The sequence below is a fragment of the Cetorhinus maximus genome, chromosome 14 (assembly GCF_964194155.1).
Source record: "Cetorhinus maximus chromosome 14, sCetMax3.hap1.1, whole genome shotgun sequence".
Taxonomy (NCBI): Eukaryota; Metazoa; Chordata; class Chondrichthyes; order Lamniformes; family Cetorhinidae; genus Cetorhinus; species Cetorhinus maximus.
In genome coordinates this window covers 37878894-37901637 of record NC_135892.1, presented here as the reverse complement: position 1 = coordinate 37901637, position 22744 = coordinate 37878894, and the positions used below count along the sequence as shown (strand labels likewise).

The 22744-nt window shown below is 45.9% G+C and overlaps 1 protein-coding gene across 4 annotated transcripts in view; it reads right to left on the bottom strand.

The window, feature by feature from the left end:
* Window positions 1-22744, bottom strand: part of dop1a (DOP1 leucine zipper like protein A) — a 366113-nt gene that overhangs the window by 63058 nt on the left and 280311 nt on the right. For 3 of the 4 annotated variants that reach the window (XM_078556811.1, XM_078556812.1, XM_078556813.1), the window contains 4 exons: window positions 6237-6341; window positions 5312-5378; window positions 5029-5173; window positions 2967-3049 (listed from right to left, as the gene is read on the bottom strand). In XM_078556811.1, coding sequence (XP_078412937.1) covers window positions 2967-3049; window positions 5029-5173; window positions 5312-5378; window positions 6237-6341 — 400 coding nt within the window. The remainder of the gene's footprint in view (window positions 1-2966; window positions 3050-5028; window positions 5174-5311; window positions 5379-6236; window positions 6342-22744) is intronic. The other variant, XM_078556814.1, reaches the window with a different exon arrangement.

Here is a 22744-nt window from a genome sequence, read left to right as displayed (position 1 = left end):
GAAAGGTACTACAATAATTATGGGTGACTTTAACCTACATGTAGATTGGAAGAATCAGATTGGCAATGGTAGCCAGGAAAATGAGTTCATAGAGTGTTTTCCGTACAATTTATTAGAGCAATACGTTCTGGAGCCAACCAAGGAGCAGACTATCCTAGACCTGATATTGTGCAATGAGACAGGATTAATCTATAACCTCACGGTAAAGGAGTGCCTAAGAGACAGCGATCACAACATGATAGAAATTCATGTTCGGTTTGAAAGTGAGAAGTATGGGCCCATGACTATTGTTTTAAACCTAAATAAAGGTAACTATGAGGGTATGAAGGCAGAGCTGACTAAGGTGAACTGGGAAGCTAGGTTAAAAGGTAGGCCAGATTTTTAAGGAGATATTTAATAACTCTCAGCAAGGATTTATCCCAGTGAGAAAGAAAGGTTGTTTAAGAAGGATGCATCATCCATGGCTAAATAAAGAAGTCAAAGATAATCCTAAATTGAAAGAAACACTGTACAAATCCACAAATATTAGTGGTAGGTCAGAGGATTGGACAGGCTTTAAGAGCCAGCAAAGAATGACTAAAAAGATAATAAAAAAGTATAAAGCAGAGTATGAAAGAAAGCTAGCTAGTAATATAGTAAGAGTTTCTAGGAGTATTTGAGTACAAAAAGACTAACTTAAGCTAGTGTTGGTCCTCTAGAGAGTGACCCTGTGGAATTGATAATGGAAAACAAAGAAATGGCGGAGGTGTTGAAAAGGTATTTTGTTTTTGTCTTCACGATAGAAGACTTAGAAAACTTACCAAAGATAATTGAAAATCAAGAAGTGATAGGGAGGGATGAACTTAAAACAATCACCATCACCAGGAAAAAGGTGCAAGGAAAACTATTAGACCTAAAGGCTGACAGTCCCCAGGACCGGATGGCCCGCATCCTCGGGCCTGAAAAGAAGTAGCAGCAAAATTCCTTAGATTCTGGAAGGGCCCCAGTGGATTGGAAAATAGCTAATAGCTTTATTCAAGAAAGGTAGGAGGCAGAAAGCAAGGAAACTATAGGCCAGTTAGCCTAACTTCTGTCACAGGGAAAGTGCTAGAATTCATTATTAAGGAAGTTATTGCAGGATACTTAAAAAATCACGATGTGATCAGGCAGACCCAATATGGCTTTGTGAAAGGGAAATTGTGTTTAACTAATCTATTACAATTTTTTGATGAAATAACATTCAAGGTGGTAAAGGGGGACCGGTAGATATGGTGTACTTGGATTTCTAGAAGGCATTTAATAAGGTGCCACATCAAAAGTAAGATGCTACGCAAGATAAGAGAATATGGTATAGGGAGTAAAATATTAGCATGGATAAAGGATTGGTTAGTTAAAGGAAGCAGAGAGTAGTGATAAATGGGTCTTTTTTGGATTGGCAAGCTGTAACTTATGGAGTGCCACAGGGACCAATGCTGGGTTCTCAACTATTTACAATCTTATCAATGACTTGGATGAAGGGAGTGAATGTATGGTAGCTAAATTGGCTGATGACACCAAGATGGGTAGGAAGGTAAGTTGTCAAGATGAGGTAGAGAATCTGTAAAGGGATATAGACAGGTTAAGTGAGTGGGCAAAAATTTGGCAGATGCAGTATAACGTGGACAAGTGTGAACTTGTCCACTTTGGCAGGAACAACAGAAAAGCAGTATACTATTTAAATGGAGAGAAATTGCAGAACTCAGTGGTCCTGGTTCAATAATCACAAAGTTGGTATGTTAGGTACAGCAAGTGATTAGGAAGGCAAATGGAATGTTGGCATTTATTGCAAAGGAAATGGAATATAAAAGTAGGGAAGTTTTACTACAGCTGTACAGGGTCTTGGGCACCAGGATGTTGCCTGGGCTGGAGCACTTCAGCTTTGAAGAGAGACTGGATAAGCTAATGTTGTTTATCTTAGAGCGGAGAAGGCTGAGGGGGGACCTGATAGAGGTGTACAAAGTTATGAGAAACATAGATAGGATAGATAGGAAGAAACTTTTCCCCTTTGCGGAGGTGTCAATAACCAGGGGCAACGATTTAAGGTCGGGGCAGGAGGTTTAGAGGGGATTTGAGGAAAAATGTTTTCACCCAGAGGGTGGTTGGAATCTAGAACATACTGCCTGTGGGGTAGAGGCAGGAATCCCCACAACATTTAAGAGGTATTTAGATGGACACTTGAAACACCATAGCATACAGGGCTACAGGCCAAGTGCTGGAAAATGGGATTAGAATAGATAGGTGCTTGGCAGCCGGCACGGACACAATGGGCCGAAGGGCCTGTTTCTGCGCTGGATAACTCTATGACCCTATGACATCTGGAGTACTGTATACAGTTTTGGTCTCCTTATTTGAAAAAAAAGATATAATTGCTTTAGAGGCAGTTCAGAAAAGGTTCACTCGACTCATTCCTGGGATGAAGGGCTTATCTTATGAAGAAAGGTTGAACAGCTTCGGCCTATACCCATTGGAGTTTAGAAGAATGACAGGTGATCTTAGTGAAACATATAAGATCATGAGGAGATTGGATAGGTTGGATACAGGGAAGATGCTTCCTCTTGTGGTGGAAACTAGAACTCGGGGACATAGTTTGAGAATTAGAGGTCTCCCTTTAACGACAGAGATTAGTTTTTTTTCCTCTCAGAGAGTCATTAGTGTGTGGAATTATCTTCCCTTGAAGGTAGTGGAGGCTGGGTCTTAATTTATTCATGGCTGAGTTAAATTGATTTTTGTCGGACAAGGGAATCAAGGGTTAGAGAGTGCAGACAAGAAAGTGGAGCCGAGACCACAACCAGATCAGTCATGATCTTATTGAACGGTGGAGCAGCTCAAAGGGCCACATGGCCTACTCCTGCTCCCAAGTCCCAAGGTGGGGGTGCGCAGTGGGGGCGCACATGGAGGGGTAAAGCTGTGAACAGAACAAATATTTAAGATGTGTAGAGTTTCCATACCTCCGCTAATAAGGTCAGTGCATGTACACTATACACAGAAGGTGTGATACTGGCCGTCTCCATCACTGGGGTCAACATAATATCTGGACAGGACAGAAAAGATCAGAATATGATTAACAACAGTGTTAGAAAATCTTTTGGACTGAAAATTTCATAAAACCCAATTAAAACCAGAAAGCACATACTTTAGGGTTTCCCCTGTATTTTATTAAATTACTCCCATTGACATTTGAGTGTCATTTTTATAGAAGGGCATGTATCTTGTTTCAACTCCCTCAACCAAACAAGGTACTGAAAAGTTACTTTCTCATGCCTGGCATTTAGTTCCTTCAGCTTTCAATTATTGTTGCCAATTTTAAAAACAAGTTTTTTTTTTCTTTTTGTTTCTTTTAGCCCTCTCATTCAATTCCATCTTTTTCCTTTCTCTATTTTGCTTTCCGTGCATGATTTTACATTGAACTAAACATTCTAATTTACACACTCTAGTTTACACTACCTGTTTCAGTAAGAATTCTTCAATTTAATTGGTTAAAGAGACATGTTGTTGCTTGCCTTGATTACACACACTGTATTGGACTAGGAACATCGAAGCAGGCGTAGTCAAGCCTACTCCAACCATTCAAACAGATCATGGCTGATCATCTACCTCTACACCATTTTCCCCCGCTATCCCCATATTCCTTGATGTCATTAGTGTCCAGAAATCTATCAATTTCTGTCTTGAGCACGTTCAGTGATTGAGCTTACACAGCCCTCTGGGGTAGAGAATTCCAAAGATTCACCATCCTCTGAGTAAAGAAACTTCTCATCTCAGTCTTAAATGGCCTGCCCCTTGCTCTGAGATTGTGTCTCCTGGTTCTAGACCCACCAGCCAGGGGAAACATTCTATCCACAGATACTTTTCACACCCTGCAAGAATTTTTAAAGTTTCAATGAGATCACCTCTCATTCTGCGAAACACTAGAGAATACAGGCCCAGTTTCCTCAATCTCTCCTCCTAAAACAATCCTGCCATCCCAGGGTTTAGTCTGGTGAACCTCTGTTGCACTCCCTCAATGGCAAATACATCCTTCCTTAAATAAGGAGACTAAAACTATCCACAATACTCCAGGTACAGTCTCACCAAGGCCCTATACAATTGCAACAAGACATCTTTACTCCTGTACTCAAATCCTCTTACGATGAAGGCCAACATACAATTTGCCTTCCAAATTGCTTGCTGCACCTGCATGCTGGCCTTTAGTGACTCATGAACAAGGACACCCAGATCCCTTTGGGCATCAACACTCCCCAGCCTCTCACCATTTAACAAATACTCTACTTGTTTTTTCTACCAAAGTGGATAACTTCATACTTATTCACATTATATTCCATCTGCCATGCTCTTGCCCATTCACTTAGGGGTTCCAAGTCCCCTTGACACCTCCTTACATCCTCTTCACAACTTATATTCCCACCTAATATTGTGTCATCTGCAAATTTGGAAATATTATATTTGGTCCCCACATCCAAATCATTTATATAGATTGCATGACTAAATGACCCAATGACTAAATTGCCACGGAAAACCTACAAAGTGTGTGGAAAGCTTTATTCATAATGAATGACTAGTGCTGTTTGTTCATTGTTGATTGCAAAATCTATTTATTTTATTACTTAAAATCATTGTCTTTTTCAAATTTAAAGGAGATTACTTACAGTTGAATTACATAGAAGTATCTGAAGCTAAATTAGTTCCAAGTAGAAAATGACTTGATTTTTTTCCCTTGGAGATGGAAGGTATATTTATTTATGAACATGAAAAGGTTGGCATCCATTTTATACTTTATGGTGATTTTGGCAGGCTGGTTCTTCAGTTGACACCGAAGATTACTGCCTTCTTAACACCAAAGATTACTGCCTACTTAATCAATTAAGAGAGCTGGTAAAAGCTATTTTGCCCAGCATCTAATGCCTCCCCAGCTAAACATGATTAGCATTTTATCCTAACACTATTTTAAAATTTCTGTTCCATTACTGGTCTTGGGTGGTGCCTTCATATAGCTATTAGAATGAGTCACACCTTCAACATCTCTTTCCACGACGCTTCCTTCTACTAGAATTTGTGGGGAAGCCTTTACTTCTAGGTTCCTCCTCAGCCAGGTGGTCTGTTCCAAAGAGGAGCCTGCAATGGTTCCAATGGCCTCCACTATCTTATGGGTGATATCCTAGAAAATCAAAGACATGGACAGGCCGTAAATGTCACTCATTAGCACAATATAGATGCACCAAGACCGATTTATCATTAATTCATCAATTAATTAATTCACTGAACAAGTAAATTTATCAGATAAAATTACTCTTACCTGGAGGTCTCTTTGGTCCTTTTTGTTTTCCAGATTGGGATTTTTCATAATGAACTCATTAAGTACTCTGAAGTCACAAGTCAAGAATAAACTAGTATTAAAAATGCTGCCATATCCTCGGGACATCCCAACGCACTTTGCAGTCAATTAATTATTTTTGAAATGTAGTTTTTTATTGTAGGGAAACATAAAACCAAGGTCGAGTAAGTAAGGTGAATAACCAATTAGTCTATCTTGGTAGTGTTGATTAAGGGATTGATGTTCAGTAACAGTTACATACATCACCTATAATTCTCCTCTGGAAGTGCTAGTACTGTATTTTTGGTCATTTTTTCATTCTAACTGGCTATTTTACCTTTATTAACATGAGCATTTAATGCAGATCACTGAACACCTTATTACCACCACATTATATCTAACAGATACTCCATGCCCATTAAATTAGTTATCTCTTCAAAGAATCACAATGGATTTGCGAGGCACACAATTGCTTCTAAACCATATGATTAGCCCTTATGTTTTCCACATCTTTTAGATGAGTATTGACAGCAGGGTCAAGCTTTTCTATGTTACTAATCTGAATCTAACTGGTTTATAATTTCTCAATTCACATAGCATTTGAATTCTAGGCACTTCTAAATAGTTTGATTTCACTCTATTCTCCCTCCCCCAAAACTCTTGTGTATATCTGACAGCCTGCCTCAAACAGTCAAACCTTGAAAGGCTGCCAGCTCTGAATCCACAGGTTTAATGCAGGCAGCAACAACACCAAAGTAACTACGTGTCAGGAGTTTGTAGCCATAGTAATCTATTAAATCCAATTTAGAAGCAGCATTAAAGTCCATGTTCGATTATGCAGACATAAAAATGCAATCCCTGCTTCTCTGCTCCTCCTGCCCTGAAGAACCTCAGTAGTCCTTCTTACCCAAGGATGAGGAATTGTGCAGGTGGGGGTAGATAAAGTTGAACGGAATCTTTCAGCAATGTCAAAAGAGATGGCCAGCTGTCTACTAAATTCTGCACTGAAATCCTGTGAACAGAAGGTCAAGTCCGGTTAGGAAGTTGCTAATTTACACAGTGTAGCATTACAATCAAAAATTAATTATACTTTATGTTGAACTTTATACGGGATGAGAATACACTCTCTTTTTCGAAATAACTTTCCTCTTTTTCCCAGTAGGGTCTTACCTGCTGGCAAGAAATATTGGACAACCTGCATCCATGCTGTTAGCAGATTCGCAGACAGCAGCAGCAGCATTACAATACCTTTCCCACGTATTTTACTTCCCTGCTTTTTGGAATTACCTGGTCCCCAGTTACTGATTCCTTCCAGTGAAATATCTGTAATACGGCAGCAATAGATATGCATAGACAAGCAGTAGTGACCCATGTTCCACTGCTGCACAGTACTGATCGCTGGTTCCATGCTACTAAAATTATTAGATACTTGCAGTGAGCTCTAGAACCTTACCACCCTCTAGGTGAAAACATTTCCCAATGAATCCTCCTATCCTAAAGCTATGCCCCTGGTAAGGGATCCCTCAATCAAGGGGAACAGGGCTTTTCTGCTCACTCTATCTAGAACCCTCATAATTTTATACACTTCAATTAAACAACCCTCGGTTTCCTCTGTTCCATGGAAAACAATCCTAGTCTATCCAACCTTTCTATATAACAAATATTTTCCAGTCCAAGCAATGTCGTCAAAAATCTCTGTATCACTTGAGTGCAATCACATTTTCCCCATAATGCACTGACCAGAACTACACAAAGTACTACAGTTGGGGACTATTCAGTGTTTTATATAGTTCTAGCATAGCCCCCCTGCTCATATATTCGGCTAATGTATCCCATATGCCTTCTTGACCACCTTATCTACCTGTCCAGCTACCATCAGACATCTGTGGACATGCGCTCCAAAGTCCCTCTGTTCCTCTATACTCCTCATTATCCTACCACTTATTGTGTATGCCCTTGCCTTTGTTAGCCTTCTCCAAATGCATTACCTCACACTTCATAAGAACATAAGAAATAGAAGCAGGGGTAGGTCATTCAGCCCCTCAAGCCTGCCCCGCCATTCAATAAGATCATGACTGATCTGCCCCAGGCTTCAACTCCTCTTTCGTGCCAGCTCCTCATATCCCTCAGCTCCATGATATTCAAAAATCTATCTCCCTCCTCTTTAAATACTTTCAGTGATCTAGCCTCCACAACTCTCTGTGGTAGAGAATTCCAGACATTCACTACCCTGTGAGAGAAGAACTTCCTTCGCATCTCAGTTTTAAATGGGTGTCCCTGTCATGAAGCTATTAATGTATATAATATTTTTCTTTTGAAACAGAGGCTTAGTCTGTGGGGTATGTCTTAATTGGATTAAAGCCAGCTTGTTTAGGTGCTTTGATACATACTAGTTTTGATATGTAAGAGAGATAGAATGCATTTGCATTTTCTGAATAGAGCATTCAAGTGGGGTGAAAACTTGATGCCTATCTAGCAGATACCAAGCCAAATGTTTATATTACTAATAAAATTGGTACTATGAAAGGGGTTTTATTGTTAAAAGTTAAAGTTCAAAGAGGCTGGTGAGACAATGAGAATTTGAATTCAATCAACGGTGGTAGGTATAACTTCAGCAGTTTTCGGGTGTGCAGGGCAGAGGCAATGTAAGATCAAAAGGCAGCTGTAAGCCTCCAACTGGCTCCACAGTGAAAATAACCTCATTTTGAATTCGTAAGGTGAAAATCCTTTCCCTGGTGTTTGGTTAAGTCACCTCTCATTCTTCTAAACTCTAATGAATAAAGGCTTAGTCTGTTTAGCCATTCTTGATAAGTCAACCCTTTCATCCCAGGAATCAGCCTAGTGAATCTCTTTTGAACTGCCTCCAATGCCAGTATATCCTTTCTCAAATACGGGGACCAAAACTGTACACAGTACACCAGGTATAGCCTCACCAATACCCGGTCCAGTTGTAACAAGACTTCCCTATTTTTAAACTCCAACCCCCTAGCAATACAGGCCTAAATTCCATTTGCCTTCTTAACTACTTGCTGCATCTGCATGCTGACTTTTTGTGCTTCATGCACAAGGACACCCAGATCCCTCTGTGCTGCACTTTTCTGGAGTCTCTCTCCATTTAAATAATAGTCTGCCTTTTGATTCTTCCAATCAAAGTGCACAACCTCACACTTTCCTACATTAAACTCCATCTGCCAAGTTTTTGTCCACTCACTCAACCTGTCTGTATCCCCTTGTAGATTCCTTATGTCCTCATCACAGCATGCCCTCCCACTTATTTTTGTATTGTCAGCAAATTTGAATACATTACACTCTGCCCCCTCCTCCAAGTCATTAATATAGATAGCAAATAATTGAGGCCCTAGGACTGACCCTTGTGGCACTCCACTAGTTACATCTTTCCAACCTGAAAAAGACCCATTAATCCCGATTCTCTGGGCAGAATTTTCCTGTTGGCATGGGTGTGCACGCACGCATGTAAAATGACACATGGTGATGTCGGGCGAGCATCCCGACATCACTGCGCGCCATCGCGATATTTCGTTGGGTGGGCATGCGTTGATCTCCGATGCTTGTCCGCCATTATTTAACCGGCCACTTAAGGCTCTTGAGGCGCCAATCGACGGTGATTTTTCAGCACCCGTGCGATCTTTGGGTTGGCGCATGGGCGCAACAGGCAGGCAGGTAGGACACATAAACTTCATCCACGGGCGGGATAAGAGGGCTCAGTGGGGTCGGGAGTGTGCTCTGTCAAATATTGATGTTTCAAAGTTACTGGTACTTGCCTGTGTGATCTGCAATACTTCAAAGTGCATACCAGCTGCTTGGTCTGGACTCACAACCTTCAGGTCAGCATTCTGCAGTGAGGAATCTTTTTTGGGCCTGCACGTTTCAGGAAGCCTTCCCTTAGCCCGGGAATGGGAACTGAACTCTCCACTGAAGGCACCTCCTCTGAAGAGGAAGGGAGGGCTAGAAAGGGGAGGAGGCCAGGAGTGCATGTTAAGCCTCCAGGGAAGCCACCTTTGGAAGGTCAGGCGCAAGCACAAGGGGTACAGGGCCAAGAGGTAGTCCAAGGTGGAAGGGGCCACAGAAGACGCCACTATCCTGCTGCCAGGTATACAGGTGGCGAAGCAGCTGCCTCAATATGTCTGAGGTGCAGTGCCGAAGGACGTTCCGTCTCTCAAGGGAGACAGTCAACTATATCTGTCAGATGATTGGGCCTGAGATCTCCGCGACCTGTGTGGGTGGACACCCCATGCCAGTGACTCTAAAGGTCACAGCTGCCATCAATTTCTATGCCTCTGGCTCCTTCCAGGGGTCGGTGGATAATCTTTGCTGTGTCTCCCAATCAGCTGACCACACTTGTGTCAAACAGGTTACAGACACTCAGGTGTGCATTGACCTTCATCCACTACCGTTGGTGCCAGGCAAGTCAGGCACAGTGAGCCAGAGGATTCGCGGCCATTGCTGGCTTCCCCCGTGTCCAGGGTGCAATAGACCATACACATGTGGCCATCAAGGCGCCAGCAGGTGAGCCCGGTGCCTTCGTCAACAGGAAGGGCTTCCACTCCATGAACGTGCAGATAGTGTGTGATCACAGGATGCTGATTCTACAAGTCTGTGTAAGGTACCCAGGCAGCTCCCACGACGCCTACATCCTCAGGTACTCCCAGGTGCCAAGGCTCTTCAGTGCTCCAGCTCAGCTGGATGGATGGCTGCTGGGTGACAAGGGCTATCCCCTGCGAAGGTGGCTCAGGACACCTCTTCGCCATCCAAGAACAGAAGCTGAGCAGCGGTACAATAGGAGCCACGCCTTCACAAGGGCTGTGGCGGAGAGAGCCATTGGTTTTCTCAAGATGCGCTTCCGATGCCTGGATCGCTCAGGGGGTGCACGCCAGTACCCCCCCAGATCATGTGTCACTGATAGTGGTTGCATGCTGCACTCTCCACAATTTTGCGCTGGAAAGGGGGAATGCTGTGGACGATGAAGATATAGACGCAGTGGCTGCAGCTGCACACGTTGAGTCCAGCAGTGAGTCCGAGGATGAGCACGCACAGGGAAATGCTGAGGGGCTAGATGCTGACCCGGGCATACTCCACGGAGGCAGGGACGACCAGGTTTTAATCCAACAAACCTTCAGCTAGCACACCACATATGTACCTCCGGGACAAGCCTGGGCAGTAGGCTCCATATTCGAGACCCAAGTGCAAAATCTGCCTGGTTAGGAACATTAACTAAGGTCCTTGTTAATAAAGCTGAATGTTCCACAAAACACTCATTACATTATTGGAAACCATCTGCCCGCAGAAGAAAAGAGGTACCCTCAGCCATGGTGACATGTCTGAATTTAATATTGCAACCAAAGAAACTTAATGAAACAAAATGACAAAGGTGTTAAAAATCACACCAACTCATAAAGACCTCATTGTGGGCCAACACAAAAGCACCAGTGATAAACCCGTGGTGTGCCTAAGGTGCCTTATGTTTATGTTTTCGGGTGCTATGTCTTGATGCTGACTCCACGCTGGGAGTGGCATCTGAGAGAGCCTTCTGAATCTGCTGTCCTGTTGGCCTCGGTGACCTTGGCAGTCGTCCTCTGGCCCGTGGAGCCTGTGCTGGCCCCGCCTAGGAGGGAGCTGTCAATTTCACAGCTGGCCTCACCGGATGCAACGGTCACTGGCAGAGCAGCGGAGGAGCTGCCGCCCTCATCCGGAGCGCCCTGAGAGGAGCCCGCAGAAACGACAGGCAGCTGCTGCGCCGACGTGAGGTCGCTTCGGACCTCCCTGCTCACTGTGGATGGATGGGCACTGGCCTTGGTGCCCAGACCATCTCCCACACTGGCACTGACCAGCTGAGGTCAATGCCGATGTGAGGGTTTGCTGGTCAGAGTGCATCCCCAGGAAGCCATGATGGGTCTCCTGGAGGAGCCTCTCCATGAGAGTTGCTACTCTCTCCATGGAAGACACATGGCGCTCGGACATGAGGCTCATTGCTTCGGCGATAGTCCGCGTGAACTCCTCCACCACAGACACCAAGCCAAGCATAGCCTCATGTATCTCCCCCAGATGCTCCCGCACACCCAGTCGCATTTCCTGCACTTGCTGCTTGAGGATGACTCCAGAGGCACATCATCAGGCACCGACTGAGCATGTGCCTGGTCCCCTGCAGTCATTTGACTGCTGGCGCCATGGGCACTCTGTCTTTGCCAGCTCCTCTAGCGACTGTGAACTGCCCTCACCACTGTGCCCCGGAACACTAGTCAATGTTCTAATTCCCACTGAGGTGCTAGTATCTGCGTTGGTGCCTGCCTGGCAGAGATGGTGTGACGCTGGTAAGACTTCAGGGCCCTCAGGTGTGAGAGGGGGCCTCTGCTGCTCCTCCTCCCGGCCCTGCTCCGCTGATGCTGAAAGGAAGAACAAGGACATTGGATCAGTTAACATGGAGACAATGTCAATGTGCATCCCTGTCCCCCGGATCATTATGTGCTCATCCTTCCGTAAGCAATGGTCAAGCCATGTTGCAAACTTCAATCACTCAACATTCAGCAATGCCTTGGCTGTTGGGAGAACAATGGTGACCTCACTGCTGGGCAAACATACCTGCCCGTCACACCCCAGCCTCACCAACACTGGTGGACCTGGGCACATGGCGCCTCTCCAAACCTAGGGCCTCCTGCTCGAAGCGGCTGAGAATCGCTAACTGTGCCAGCCTGCCACCAGTCCTCACCCGCTCGGCTGCATTATGTGCATTCTTCTCCTGAAAAGGAGAGAAGAGCATTGATTAGTGCTAATTGTACCTGGGCTCTCTTCGTGGACGGCCCACCCCAACCAGAGTGGGACATTGCAGGGCTCCAGTGTCTTCTCACCCTGCTGTTGCCAAACACTCACACAAAGATGCTAGGCCTGTCTGCACCCCCCTCACCCTCCCCACCCCCTTGGCCAAATGCTGCCTACATCACATTGGGCACCACACAGTCTAACCTTCCATAGCAAGGAGGCGCAAGCACATGGAGTGCAGAGGACAGTAGATCGATTGGTGCCACACCGCCTTGAAGCTCCCCTCCCAGCATGTCATCACCCTGACTTTGACATGTCCTGGAGCTCCAGCACTGTGCCTAGGTGCAGCTCGTCCAGGTTGCCCCCAAAACAGTAATGTGGGTCTTGGTGTACCACATGCTGCAGGGCCCACCTCATCATCACCCTCTCAGGGTGACCTAAGCAAGGGCAACATCTGCTGGCCCCCCCAGCGAAGGACACATGCCATCAATGATTCAATGCAGTCACTACACTCAGATTGGCGGGAGGGGGGGGGCACCAAGGGGGAAAACCTACCTGCTGGGTTAAAGGACCAACGACAACTTGGTACTCACCCTTCCTGAATGCAACAGGTTATTGAAGAGCTTGCAACACTGGATCCAGGTGCGCTGCACCATGTCGCGGGAGCTCACCACCTCCGCCACCTCCCTCCCACGCGGGGGGGCCTCCTCCTCCCGCCCTGGGGTACCAGGACCTCCCGCTGTGCTGCCACCTCAAGGAGGGCAGCAAGGCAATCATCGGAAAAATGCGGGGCACAGTGCCCCCCTGCCTTACCCTCCTGCCTGGTCTGCTCACCAGCAGCGCTCTGGGGAGCCCTTCCACTGGCCATGATTCACAGCCTTTGAAAAGCTGCAGCAACTTTTTAAAACAGGCCGCCGGGTTGCCATTGGACTCAGCAGTCATTACAATCCTGCCGCCGCCTGCCCACTCCCACTGTCCTCGGGAGCCGCGATTCACAGTGGACGGGCCTTAATTGGCCTGCCTGTGTAAAATGGCAGTGCGGACCTGATCGTGGGCGGCGATCGGGTCCACACCCACCCCCGCGTGGCTCTCTCCCCTGCCAGCCAGAAAGTTCTGCCCTCTGTCTTCTGTGTGTTAACCAATCCACAGCCCATGCTAATACATTACCCCCAATACCGTGAGCTCCTATCTTGTGCAATAACGTGTTGTGTGGCACCTTATCGAATTCCTTCTGGAAATCCAAATACATTACATCTACCGGTACCCCTTTATCAACTCTGCGTGTTATATCCTCAAAGAACTCTAGCAAATTTGTCAATCATGATTTCCCTTTCACAAAACCATGTTGACTCTATTTGATTGCGTTAAGCTTTTCTAAATGTCCTGCTATTTCTTCCTTAATAATGGACTTCAGCATTTTCCCAGCGCCAGATGTTAGGTTGACTGGCCTATAATTTCCTGCTTTTTGTCGCCCTCCCTTCTTGAACAGGGACGTCAAATTTGCGATTGAACTCCATTTGCCACTATCCCACCCAGTCCATTGATATCTTACTGCAGTCTACAGATTTCCTCCTAATTATCAGCCACACGGCTAATTTTTGTAATAGCTGCAAACTTCTTAAATATACCTCCTACATTCAAGTCCAAATCATTGATATATACCATAAAAAGCAAGGGACCTATACAGAGCCCTGTGAACCCCTTCAAGTCACAAAAATACCCATCGACCATTACCTGTGCTTCCTGCCTCTGAACAAATTTTAGATCTTGCCACTTTGCCTTGGATCCTATGGGCTTTTATTTTCGCGATCAGTCTATTATGTGGGACCTCATCAACAGCCTTCCTAAAATCCATATACATTATGTTCATCAACTCTCCTTGAAAAAATTCAACCAAGTTAGTCATATATGACCATTCCTTAACAAATCTTTGATTAATCCGTGTCTTTATAAGTGAAGATCCATCCTGTGCCTCGGAATATTTTCCAATGATTTCTCCACTATCAAGGTTAGGTTGAATGGTCTTTAATTACTTGATCTACCCCTTTCACCCTGAGGTTTTTAAACTGTATGTTTTAATTCAAGGTAAAATGGGAAATGTGATGTCCTACTAGTTCTACCTGGCAATAAACTGATGTGACCTACTTGTCATGGGGTCGGGGACCCAGGCTAAGTCCTATTAAAACCCAAGTGCCTCATTTAACACCAGAACACAAAGGCACAAGCAGCTGGCCTTGCAATGTGCAGACTTGATTTGGGTTCTCAGGCAGGTTAGAGAGTGAGCGAAAAAAGGTGGGGGTGTAGCATTATTGGTTAAAGAATTAATAACAGCTGTGAGGGGGGATGATATACTAAATGAATCATCAAATGAGGCCAAAGATAAAAGCAAAATACTGCGGATGCTGGAAATCCAAAACAAAAATACTTGGAAAAACTCAGCAGGTCTGACAGCATCTGCGGAGAGGAACACAGTTAACATTTTGAGTCCATATGACTCTTCAATAGAACTAAGGAAAAATAGAAAAGAGGTGAAATATAAGATGGTTTGGGGGGGGGGGGGGGGGGGGGGGGCGGGACAGGTAGAGCTGGATAGAGGGCCAGTGATAGGTGGAGATTGTCAAAAGATGTCATAGACAAAAGGACAAAGAGGTGTTGACGGTGGTGATATTATCTAAGAAATGTGCTAATGGTGACATTAAGGGTAGAAAGCAGGACGAGCAAGGTACAGATAGCCCTAGTAGGGGTGGAGTGGGGGAAGGGATCAAAATAAGCTAAAAGGTAGAGATAAAACAATGGATGGAAATACATTTAAAAATAATGGAAATAGATGGGAAAAGAAAAATATATATATTATTGGAAAAAAGGGGATCGGAAAGGGGGTGGGGATGGAGGAGAGAGTTCATGATCTAAAGTTGTTGAACTCAATATTCAGTCTGGAAGGCTGTAAAGTGCCTAGTCGGAAGATGAGGCGCTGTTCCTCCAGTTTGCGTTGAACTTCACTGAAACATTGCAGCAGCCCAAGGACGGACGTGTGGGCACGAGAGCAGGGTGGTGTGTTGAAATGGCAAGCGACAGGGAGGTCTGGGACATGCTTGCGGACAGACCAAAGGTGTTCCGCAAAGCGGTCACCCAGTCTGCGTTTGGTCTCTGCAGTGTAGAGAAAACCGCAATGGAAGCAGCGAATGCAGTAGACTAAATTGAAGGAAGTGCAAGTGAAATGCTGCTTCACTTGAAAGGAGTGTTTGGGCCCTTGGATAGTGAGGAGGGGGGGAAGTAAAGGAGCAGGTGTTGCACCTTCTGCGGTTGCATAGGAAGGTGCCGTGGGAGGGGGTTGAGGTGTAGGGGGTGATGGAGGAATGGACCAGGGTGTCCCAGAGCGAACGATCCCTGTGGAATGCCGCCGGGGGGGTGAAGGGAAGATGTGTTTGGTGGTGGCATCATGCTGGAGTTCGCGGAAATGGCGGAGCATGATCCTTTGAATGCTGAGGCTGGTGGAGTGATAGGTGAGGATAAGGGGGACCCTCCGCGATCCTCCGCCATTTCCGCCAACTCCAGCATGATGCCACCACCAATCACATCTTCCCTTCACCCACCCCGGCGGCATTCCGCAGGGATTGTTCGCTCCGGGACACCCTGGTCCACTCTTCTATCACCCCCTACACGTCAACCCCCTCCCACGGCACCTTCCCATGCATCCGCAGATGGTGCAACACCTGTTCCTTTACTTCCCCTCTCCTCACCGTCCAAGGGCCCAAACACTCCTTTCAAGTGAAGCAGCATTTCACTTGCACGTCCCTCAATTTAGTCTACTGCATTCGCTGCTCCCATTGCGGTTTGCTCTACATTGGAGAGACCAAACGCAGACTGGGTGACTGCTTTGCGGAACACCTTCGTTCTGTCCACAAGCATGACCCAGACCTCCCTGTTGCTTGCCATTTCAACACACCACCCTGCTCTCATGCCCACATGACTGTCCTTGGCCTGCTGCAATGTTCCAGTGAAGTTCAACGCAAACTGGATGAACAGCGCCTCATCTTCCGTCTAGGCACTTTACAGCCTTCCGGACTGCATATTGAGTTCAACAACTTTAGATCATGAACTCTCTCCTCCATCCCCACCCCCTTTTCTATCCCCCCCTTTTCCAATAATTTATATAGATTTTTCTTTTCCCACCTATTTCTATTATTTTTAAATGTATTTCCATCCATTGTTTTATCTCTACCTTTTAGCCTATTTCGATCTCTTCCCCCACCCCACACCCACTAGGGCTATCTGTACCTTACTCGTCCTGCTTTCTACCCTTAATGTCACCATTAGCACATTTCTTAGATAATACCACCACCGTCAACACCTCTTTGTCCTTTTGTCTATGACATCTTTTGGCAATCTCCACCTATCACTGGCCCTCTATCCAGCTGTACCTGTCCCACCTCCCCTTAAACCAGCTTATATTTCACCTCTTTTCTATTTTTCCTTAGTTCTGTTCAAGAGTCATACGGACTCAAATCGTTAACTGTATTCCTCTCGCAGATGCTGTCAGACCTGCTGAGTTTTTCCAAGTATTTTTGTTTTTGTTTTGTATCAAATGAGGCCATGTGGGTTGAGCTCAGGAATAAAAAGGGGGCAGCCACACTACGGTGGGGGTGGGGGGTGTACTATAGACCCCCAAATAGTTAGTGAGAGAGTGAGAGAGAAATCTAGAGCCCCCTGGTTATCGAAAGTAAGATAAAGCAGAAAAAGAAAGCTTATGACCATCACATAAAACTTAGTGCTGTAGAACGCCTAGAGGAATATAGAAAGTACAGGAATGAAGTAAAAAAGTAAGCAAAGAGAGGATATGAAAAAATATTGGCAGGTAAAATTTTGAGCAAGAGAATAACTAAGGAAAGGGTAGAGCCAATCAAAGATGTATATGGTATCTTGTGCTTTGATGCTGAAGATGTGGGCAGGGTTTCTCAATGGATACTTTGTCTCTATCTTCACTAAGGAGAGGGATGAAACAGATCACAGAATCACAGTGCAGAAGAGGCCCTTCGGTCCATTGAGTCTGCACCGAAACGTGAGAAACGCCTGATCTAACTACCTAATCCTATTTACCAGCACTTGGCCCATAGCCTTGAATGTTATGACATGCCAAGTGCTCATCCAAGTACTTTTCAAAGGATGTGAGGCAACCTGCCTCCACCACCCTCCCAGGCAGTGCATTCCAGACCGTCACCACCCTCTGGGTAAAAACGTTTTTCCTCACATCCCCCCTAAACCTCCTGCCCCTCACCTTGAACGTATGCCCCCTTGTGACTGACCCTTCAACTAAGGGGAACAGCTGTTCCCTATCCACCCTGTCCATGCCCCTCATAATCTTGTACACCTCGATCAGGTCGTCCCTCAGTCTTCTCTGCTCCAACAAAAACAACCCAAGTCTATCCAACCTCTCTTCATAACTTAAATGTTTCATCCCAGGCAACATCCTGGTGAATCTCTTCTGCACCCCATCCAGTGCAATCACATCCTTCCTATAATGTGGTGACCAGAACTGCACATGGTACTCCAGCTGTGGCCTCACCAAGGTTCTATACAACTCCAACATGACCTCCCTACATTTGTAATCTATGCCTCAATTAATAAAGGCAAGTGTCCCATATGCCTTTTTCACCACCCCACTAACGTGCCCCCTGCCTTCAGAGATCTATGGACACACCCACCAAGGTCCCTTTGTTCCTCAGAACTTCCTAGTGCCATGCCGTTCATTGAATACTTCCTTGTCAAATTACTCCTTCCAAAGTGTATTACCTCACACTTTTCAGGGTTAAATTTCATCTGCCACTTATCTGTCCATTTGACCAACCCATCTATATCTTCCTGTAGCCCAAGACACTCAACGTCACTGTTAACCACCCGGCCAATCTTTGTGTCATCTGCAAACTTAGTAATCCTACACCCCACATAGTGATCTATGTCGTTTATATAAATGACAAATAATAGGGGACCGAGCACAGATCCCTGTGGTACGCCACTGGACACTGGCTTCCAGTCACTAAAGCATCCTTCTGTCATCACCCTCTGCCTCCTACAACTAAGCCAATTTTGAATCCACCTTATCAAATTACCCTGTATCCCATATGCATTTGCCTTCTTTATAAGTCTCCCATGTGGGACCTTGTCAGAGGCTTTGCTGAAATCCAGATAAACCACATCAGCTGCACTACCCTCATCTACACACTTGGTCACCTCCTGAAAAAATTCAATCAAATTTGTTAGGCATGACCTCCCTCTGACAAAGCCATGCTGACTATCCCTAATCAAACTTTGCCTCTCCAAGTGGAGATAGATACTCTCCTTCAGAACTTTCTCAAATAGTTTCCCTACCACTGACGTGAGACTCACTGGCCTGTAGTTCCCTGGCTTATCTCTACAACCCTTCTTAAATAGCAGAACCACATTACTGTTCTCCAGTCCTCTGGCACCTCCCCCGTGGCCAGAGAGGAATTAAAAATTTGGGTCAGAGCCCCTGCGATCTCCTCCCTTGCTTCCCTCAGCAGTCCGGGACATAAATCATCCGGATCTGGAGATTTGCTCACTTTTAAGCCTGCCAACACCTCCAATACCTTGTCACTCCCTATATCAATTTGCTCAAGGACCTCGCAGTCTCTCTCCCCGAGTTCCATACCACATCCTCATTCTCTTGGGTGAAGACTGATGTGAAGTATTCATTCAACACTCTAGCGATGTCTTCTGGCTCCACCCATAGTTTGCCCCCTTGGTCCCTAATGGGCCCTACTCTTTCCCTGGTTATCCTCTTCCCATTGATATACTTATAGAATATCTTGGGATTTTCCTTACTTTTACCAGCCAGAGCTTTCTCATATCTCCTCTTTGCTCTCCTAATTGCTTTCTTAAGCTCCACCCTGCACTGTCTGTACTCCACTAATGCCTCTGCTAATTTGCTTCCCTTGTACCTGCTAAAAACCTCTCTTTTCCTTCTCATCGTAACCTGAATATCTCTGGTCGTCCATGGTTCTCTGGGCTTGTTACTCTTTCCTATCACCCTAGAGGGAACATGTTGAGCCTGTACCCTCCCCATTTCCTTTTTGAACACCCCCCACTGTTCCTCTGTAGATTTCCCCACAAGTAACTGTTCCCAGTCTACCTGGGCCAGATCCTGCCTTATTTTACTAAAATCCACTATCCCCCAAGCCAAAACATTTTTTTGCAACTTGTCGATTTCTTTGTCCATAACAAACTTAACAGATATTCTAGTTGAAGAGGAGTGTGAAATATTAGATGCAATAAGCATACTGAGGGAGGACGTACTGGGGGGACACCAGAGGACCCAAAAAGCCTCCCGGAGAAAGCTGAATGTAGTGCAGCTTTGAGGGACTTGGGACTGCGGGAAGAGTTCCAGGCACTGGAGCAAGTGCCCAATACTGATGCCATTTCCATCCAGGCATATTGGGAGCAACACAAGCCTGTTGTCCTAAGCACCTGTGCACAGACTATTGGGTTTGCGCCACGACGAAGCCAGGGCTTGTTTGACACCAATGACACTGCAATCCGTGATCTCCTCGCGGGAAAGCGAGCAGCCTTTGTCTCCTGGCAAAGTCTCCCACGTACCTGGTGAATAATGGCTGTGTACCACCAACTGAAGGCTGAGGTCCAGTGATGCATTCCAGACATGAAGAACAACTGGTGGGTTGAGAAGGCACACGAGATTCAGGCCTACGCCAGCACGACATGCACAACTTCTTCCAGGCTACTACAACGATCTATGGACCCCACTTGACCAGATAAAACCCTCTCCAGTCACAGGACAATTCCCAGCTGCTCAAGGATGACAATGCCATCTGTCTGCGTTGGAAGAAGCACTTCAAACTGCTCCTCAATCGGGACTTCACCGTATCGGAGGAGACCCTCCAAGCCATCCTACAACACCCTGTGGGGGATTCACTTGGCGATCCACCAACCATTGATGAGTTTAAGCAGGCCATGCAGCAGATGGAAACCAACTAAGCTTATGGGTCAGACGGTATATCCAAAGAGGTCGACCATGCTGGCAGTTATCAGCCCAGGTCATGACTCCAGCCCAGTTCATCCTCCACCTCTGAGATGAAGAGGACATCCCCCGGGATTTCAAGAACGCGACCATCATTACTATCCACAAGAAGGGGGACAAATTTGATTGTGAAAACTACAGCAGGAATTCCCTCCTGTCCATCATGGGTAAGATCCTGGCCCGCATCCTCATGAATCGCCCTCGTCTGGTCACTGGGGAGATCCTCCCGGAAACCCAGTGTGGCTTCCGACCATCCCGGAATGCTGTGGACATACTCTTTTTGACTAAGCAGATCCAGGAAAAATGTCAGGAGCAAAATCAAGAATTGTTCCTCATCTTCATCGACCTGACCAAGGCGTTTGATTCTATAAATCATGAAGCTCTATGAATTGTCCTCCAATGCTTTGATTGCCTGTTGAAGTTTGTCACCGTCCTGAGATTCCTGTATGAGAACATGACAGCCACCGTCCTGAGTGGAGGATCTGAAACTGACACTCTCACATCTGGACCGGGGTCAAACAAGGTTGTGTGATCTTCCCCATCTTGTTCACTGTTTACCTGACCGTCCACCTCATCCAAGATGACCTATCACCTGGTGTCAGCATTAAAGAGTTTCCTGTATGGACGGAAGCTTGGTCGCTTCTGGGCAAAAACAAAACTCGCCACAATGGACATCCATGACCTTCAGTTTGTGGATGACTGCTGTGTGATGGCTCACTCTGTACAGGACATGCAAAGGACGCTTGATCTCTTCAACGCCTCATATAAGAGGCATGGCTTGTCCTTAAACATTGCCAAGACGGAGGTTCTTCACCAACCATCCCCGGGCCAGTTGAGCATCCCCTGCGCCATTCACGTAGATGGGGTGGCTCTGGAGTATGCGCAACACTTCCCTTATCTCAGCAGCCACCTCTCCCAAGGGACTACCATCGATGAGGAAGTCCAACACCAAGTCAACTGTGCTAGATCTGCCTTCTTCAAGCTGCACCAACGTGTCTTTGATAACAGGGACCGTTGCAAGTCAACAAAGGTTCTGGTTTATAAGGCCATTGTGTTGACCACCCTCCTCTACTGCAGCGAAACATGGACTGTCTACCGACGTTACATTAAGATCCTTGAGAGCTTCCATCCGCGGTGCTTGCATCGAATCCAGGGGATCAAATGGGAAGACCGCTGGACTAACACGAGCGTCCTCCATGAAGCTGTGTCTACCAGTATTGGAGCCCTGTTCCTGCGGAATCAACTCTGATGGACGGGCCATTGCATCCGGATAGCTGAAAACGGCCTCCCTCGGCAGGTTCTCTTCTCACAGTTCTCCGTTGGCCAACGTTCAAAGGGCGGCCAAAGGAAAAGCTATATGGAGGCATTAACACCACTGACTGGGAGGAGAATGCTGCCGATCCTTGGCATGGCACCACCTGGTCCATCAAGGTGCAGACCACTTCAAGGCTCAGCGACTCAACAGCGAGGCGGAACGGCGCCGACAGAGAAGGAGGAAGCCAATCAGGGGCTGTGATTTCCACTCCTCTGTGCAACAACGTGCCCCAATTGCGGAAGAACACGTGGATCCAGAAATGGGCTCCTTTGTCATCTGAAGTCTCACCAAGCCTGACGGGCGTCAACCTCGATTCCGAGGGACCACCATCGATGACCATTATTTAAACAGGGTTTGAGGGACCAAAAAAATTATAGGCTGTTTAGTCTGACTTCTATGGTGGGCAAATTATTAGAATCAATTCTAAGACACAGAGTAAACTGTCACTTGGAATGGAACGGAATGGATTAATCAGGGAAAGTCAGCATGGTTTTGTTAGTGGAAGGTCATGTCTTACTAATTTAATTGAATTTTTTGAGGAAGTAACAAGGAGGATTGATGAGAGTAGTGCAGCGGATGTTATCAACATGAATTTTAGTAAGGCATTTGATAAGGTCCCATGTAGCAGACTGGTCAGAAAAGTAAAAGCCCATGGGATACAGGGGAATGTGGCGAGTTGAATTCAAAATTGGCTCAGTGACAGGAAACAAAGGATAATGGTTGACAGATGTTTTTGCGAATGGAAAACGGTTTCCAGTGGCGTTCCACAGGGCTCAGTGTTGGGGCCCTTGCTGTTTGTTTTATATATTAATGATTTGTACTTAAACGTGGGTGGCATGATTGGGAAATTTGAAGATGACACAAAAATTGGCAGTGTAGTTGACAGTGAAAAGGATAACTTGTCTCCAGAAAGATAACAATGGTTTGGTTGAGCGGGTGGAAAAGTGGAAGATGGAGTTCAATCGGAGAAGTGTGAGGTAATGCATTTGGGGAGGGCAAACAAAGCAAGGGAATACACAATAAGTGGGAGAATATTGGGAGGGGTAGAGGAAGTGAGAGATCTTGGTGTGCATGTTCACAGGTCCCTGAAGGTGGCAGGGCAGATGGATAGGGTGGTAAAGAAAGCATATGGAATGCTTTCCTTTTTTGAACAAGGTTTAGAATACAAAAGCAGAGATGTAATGATGGACCTGTGTAAAATGCTGGCTACTCCACAGCTAGAATTTTGTGTACAGTTCTGGTCACATTACAGGAAGGACATAATTGCTTTGGAGAG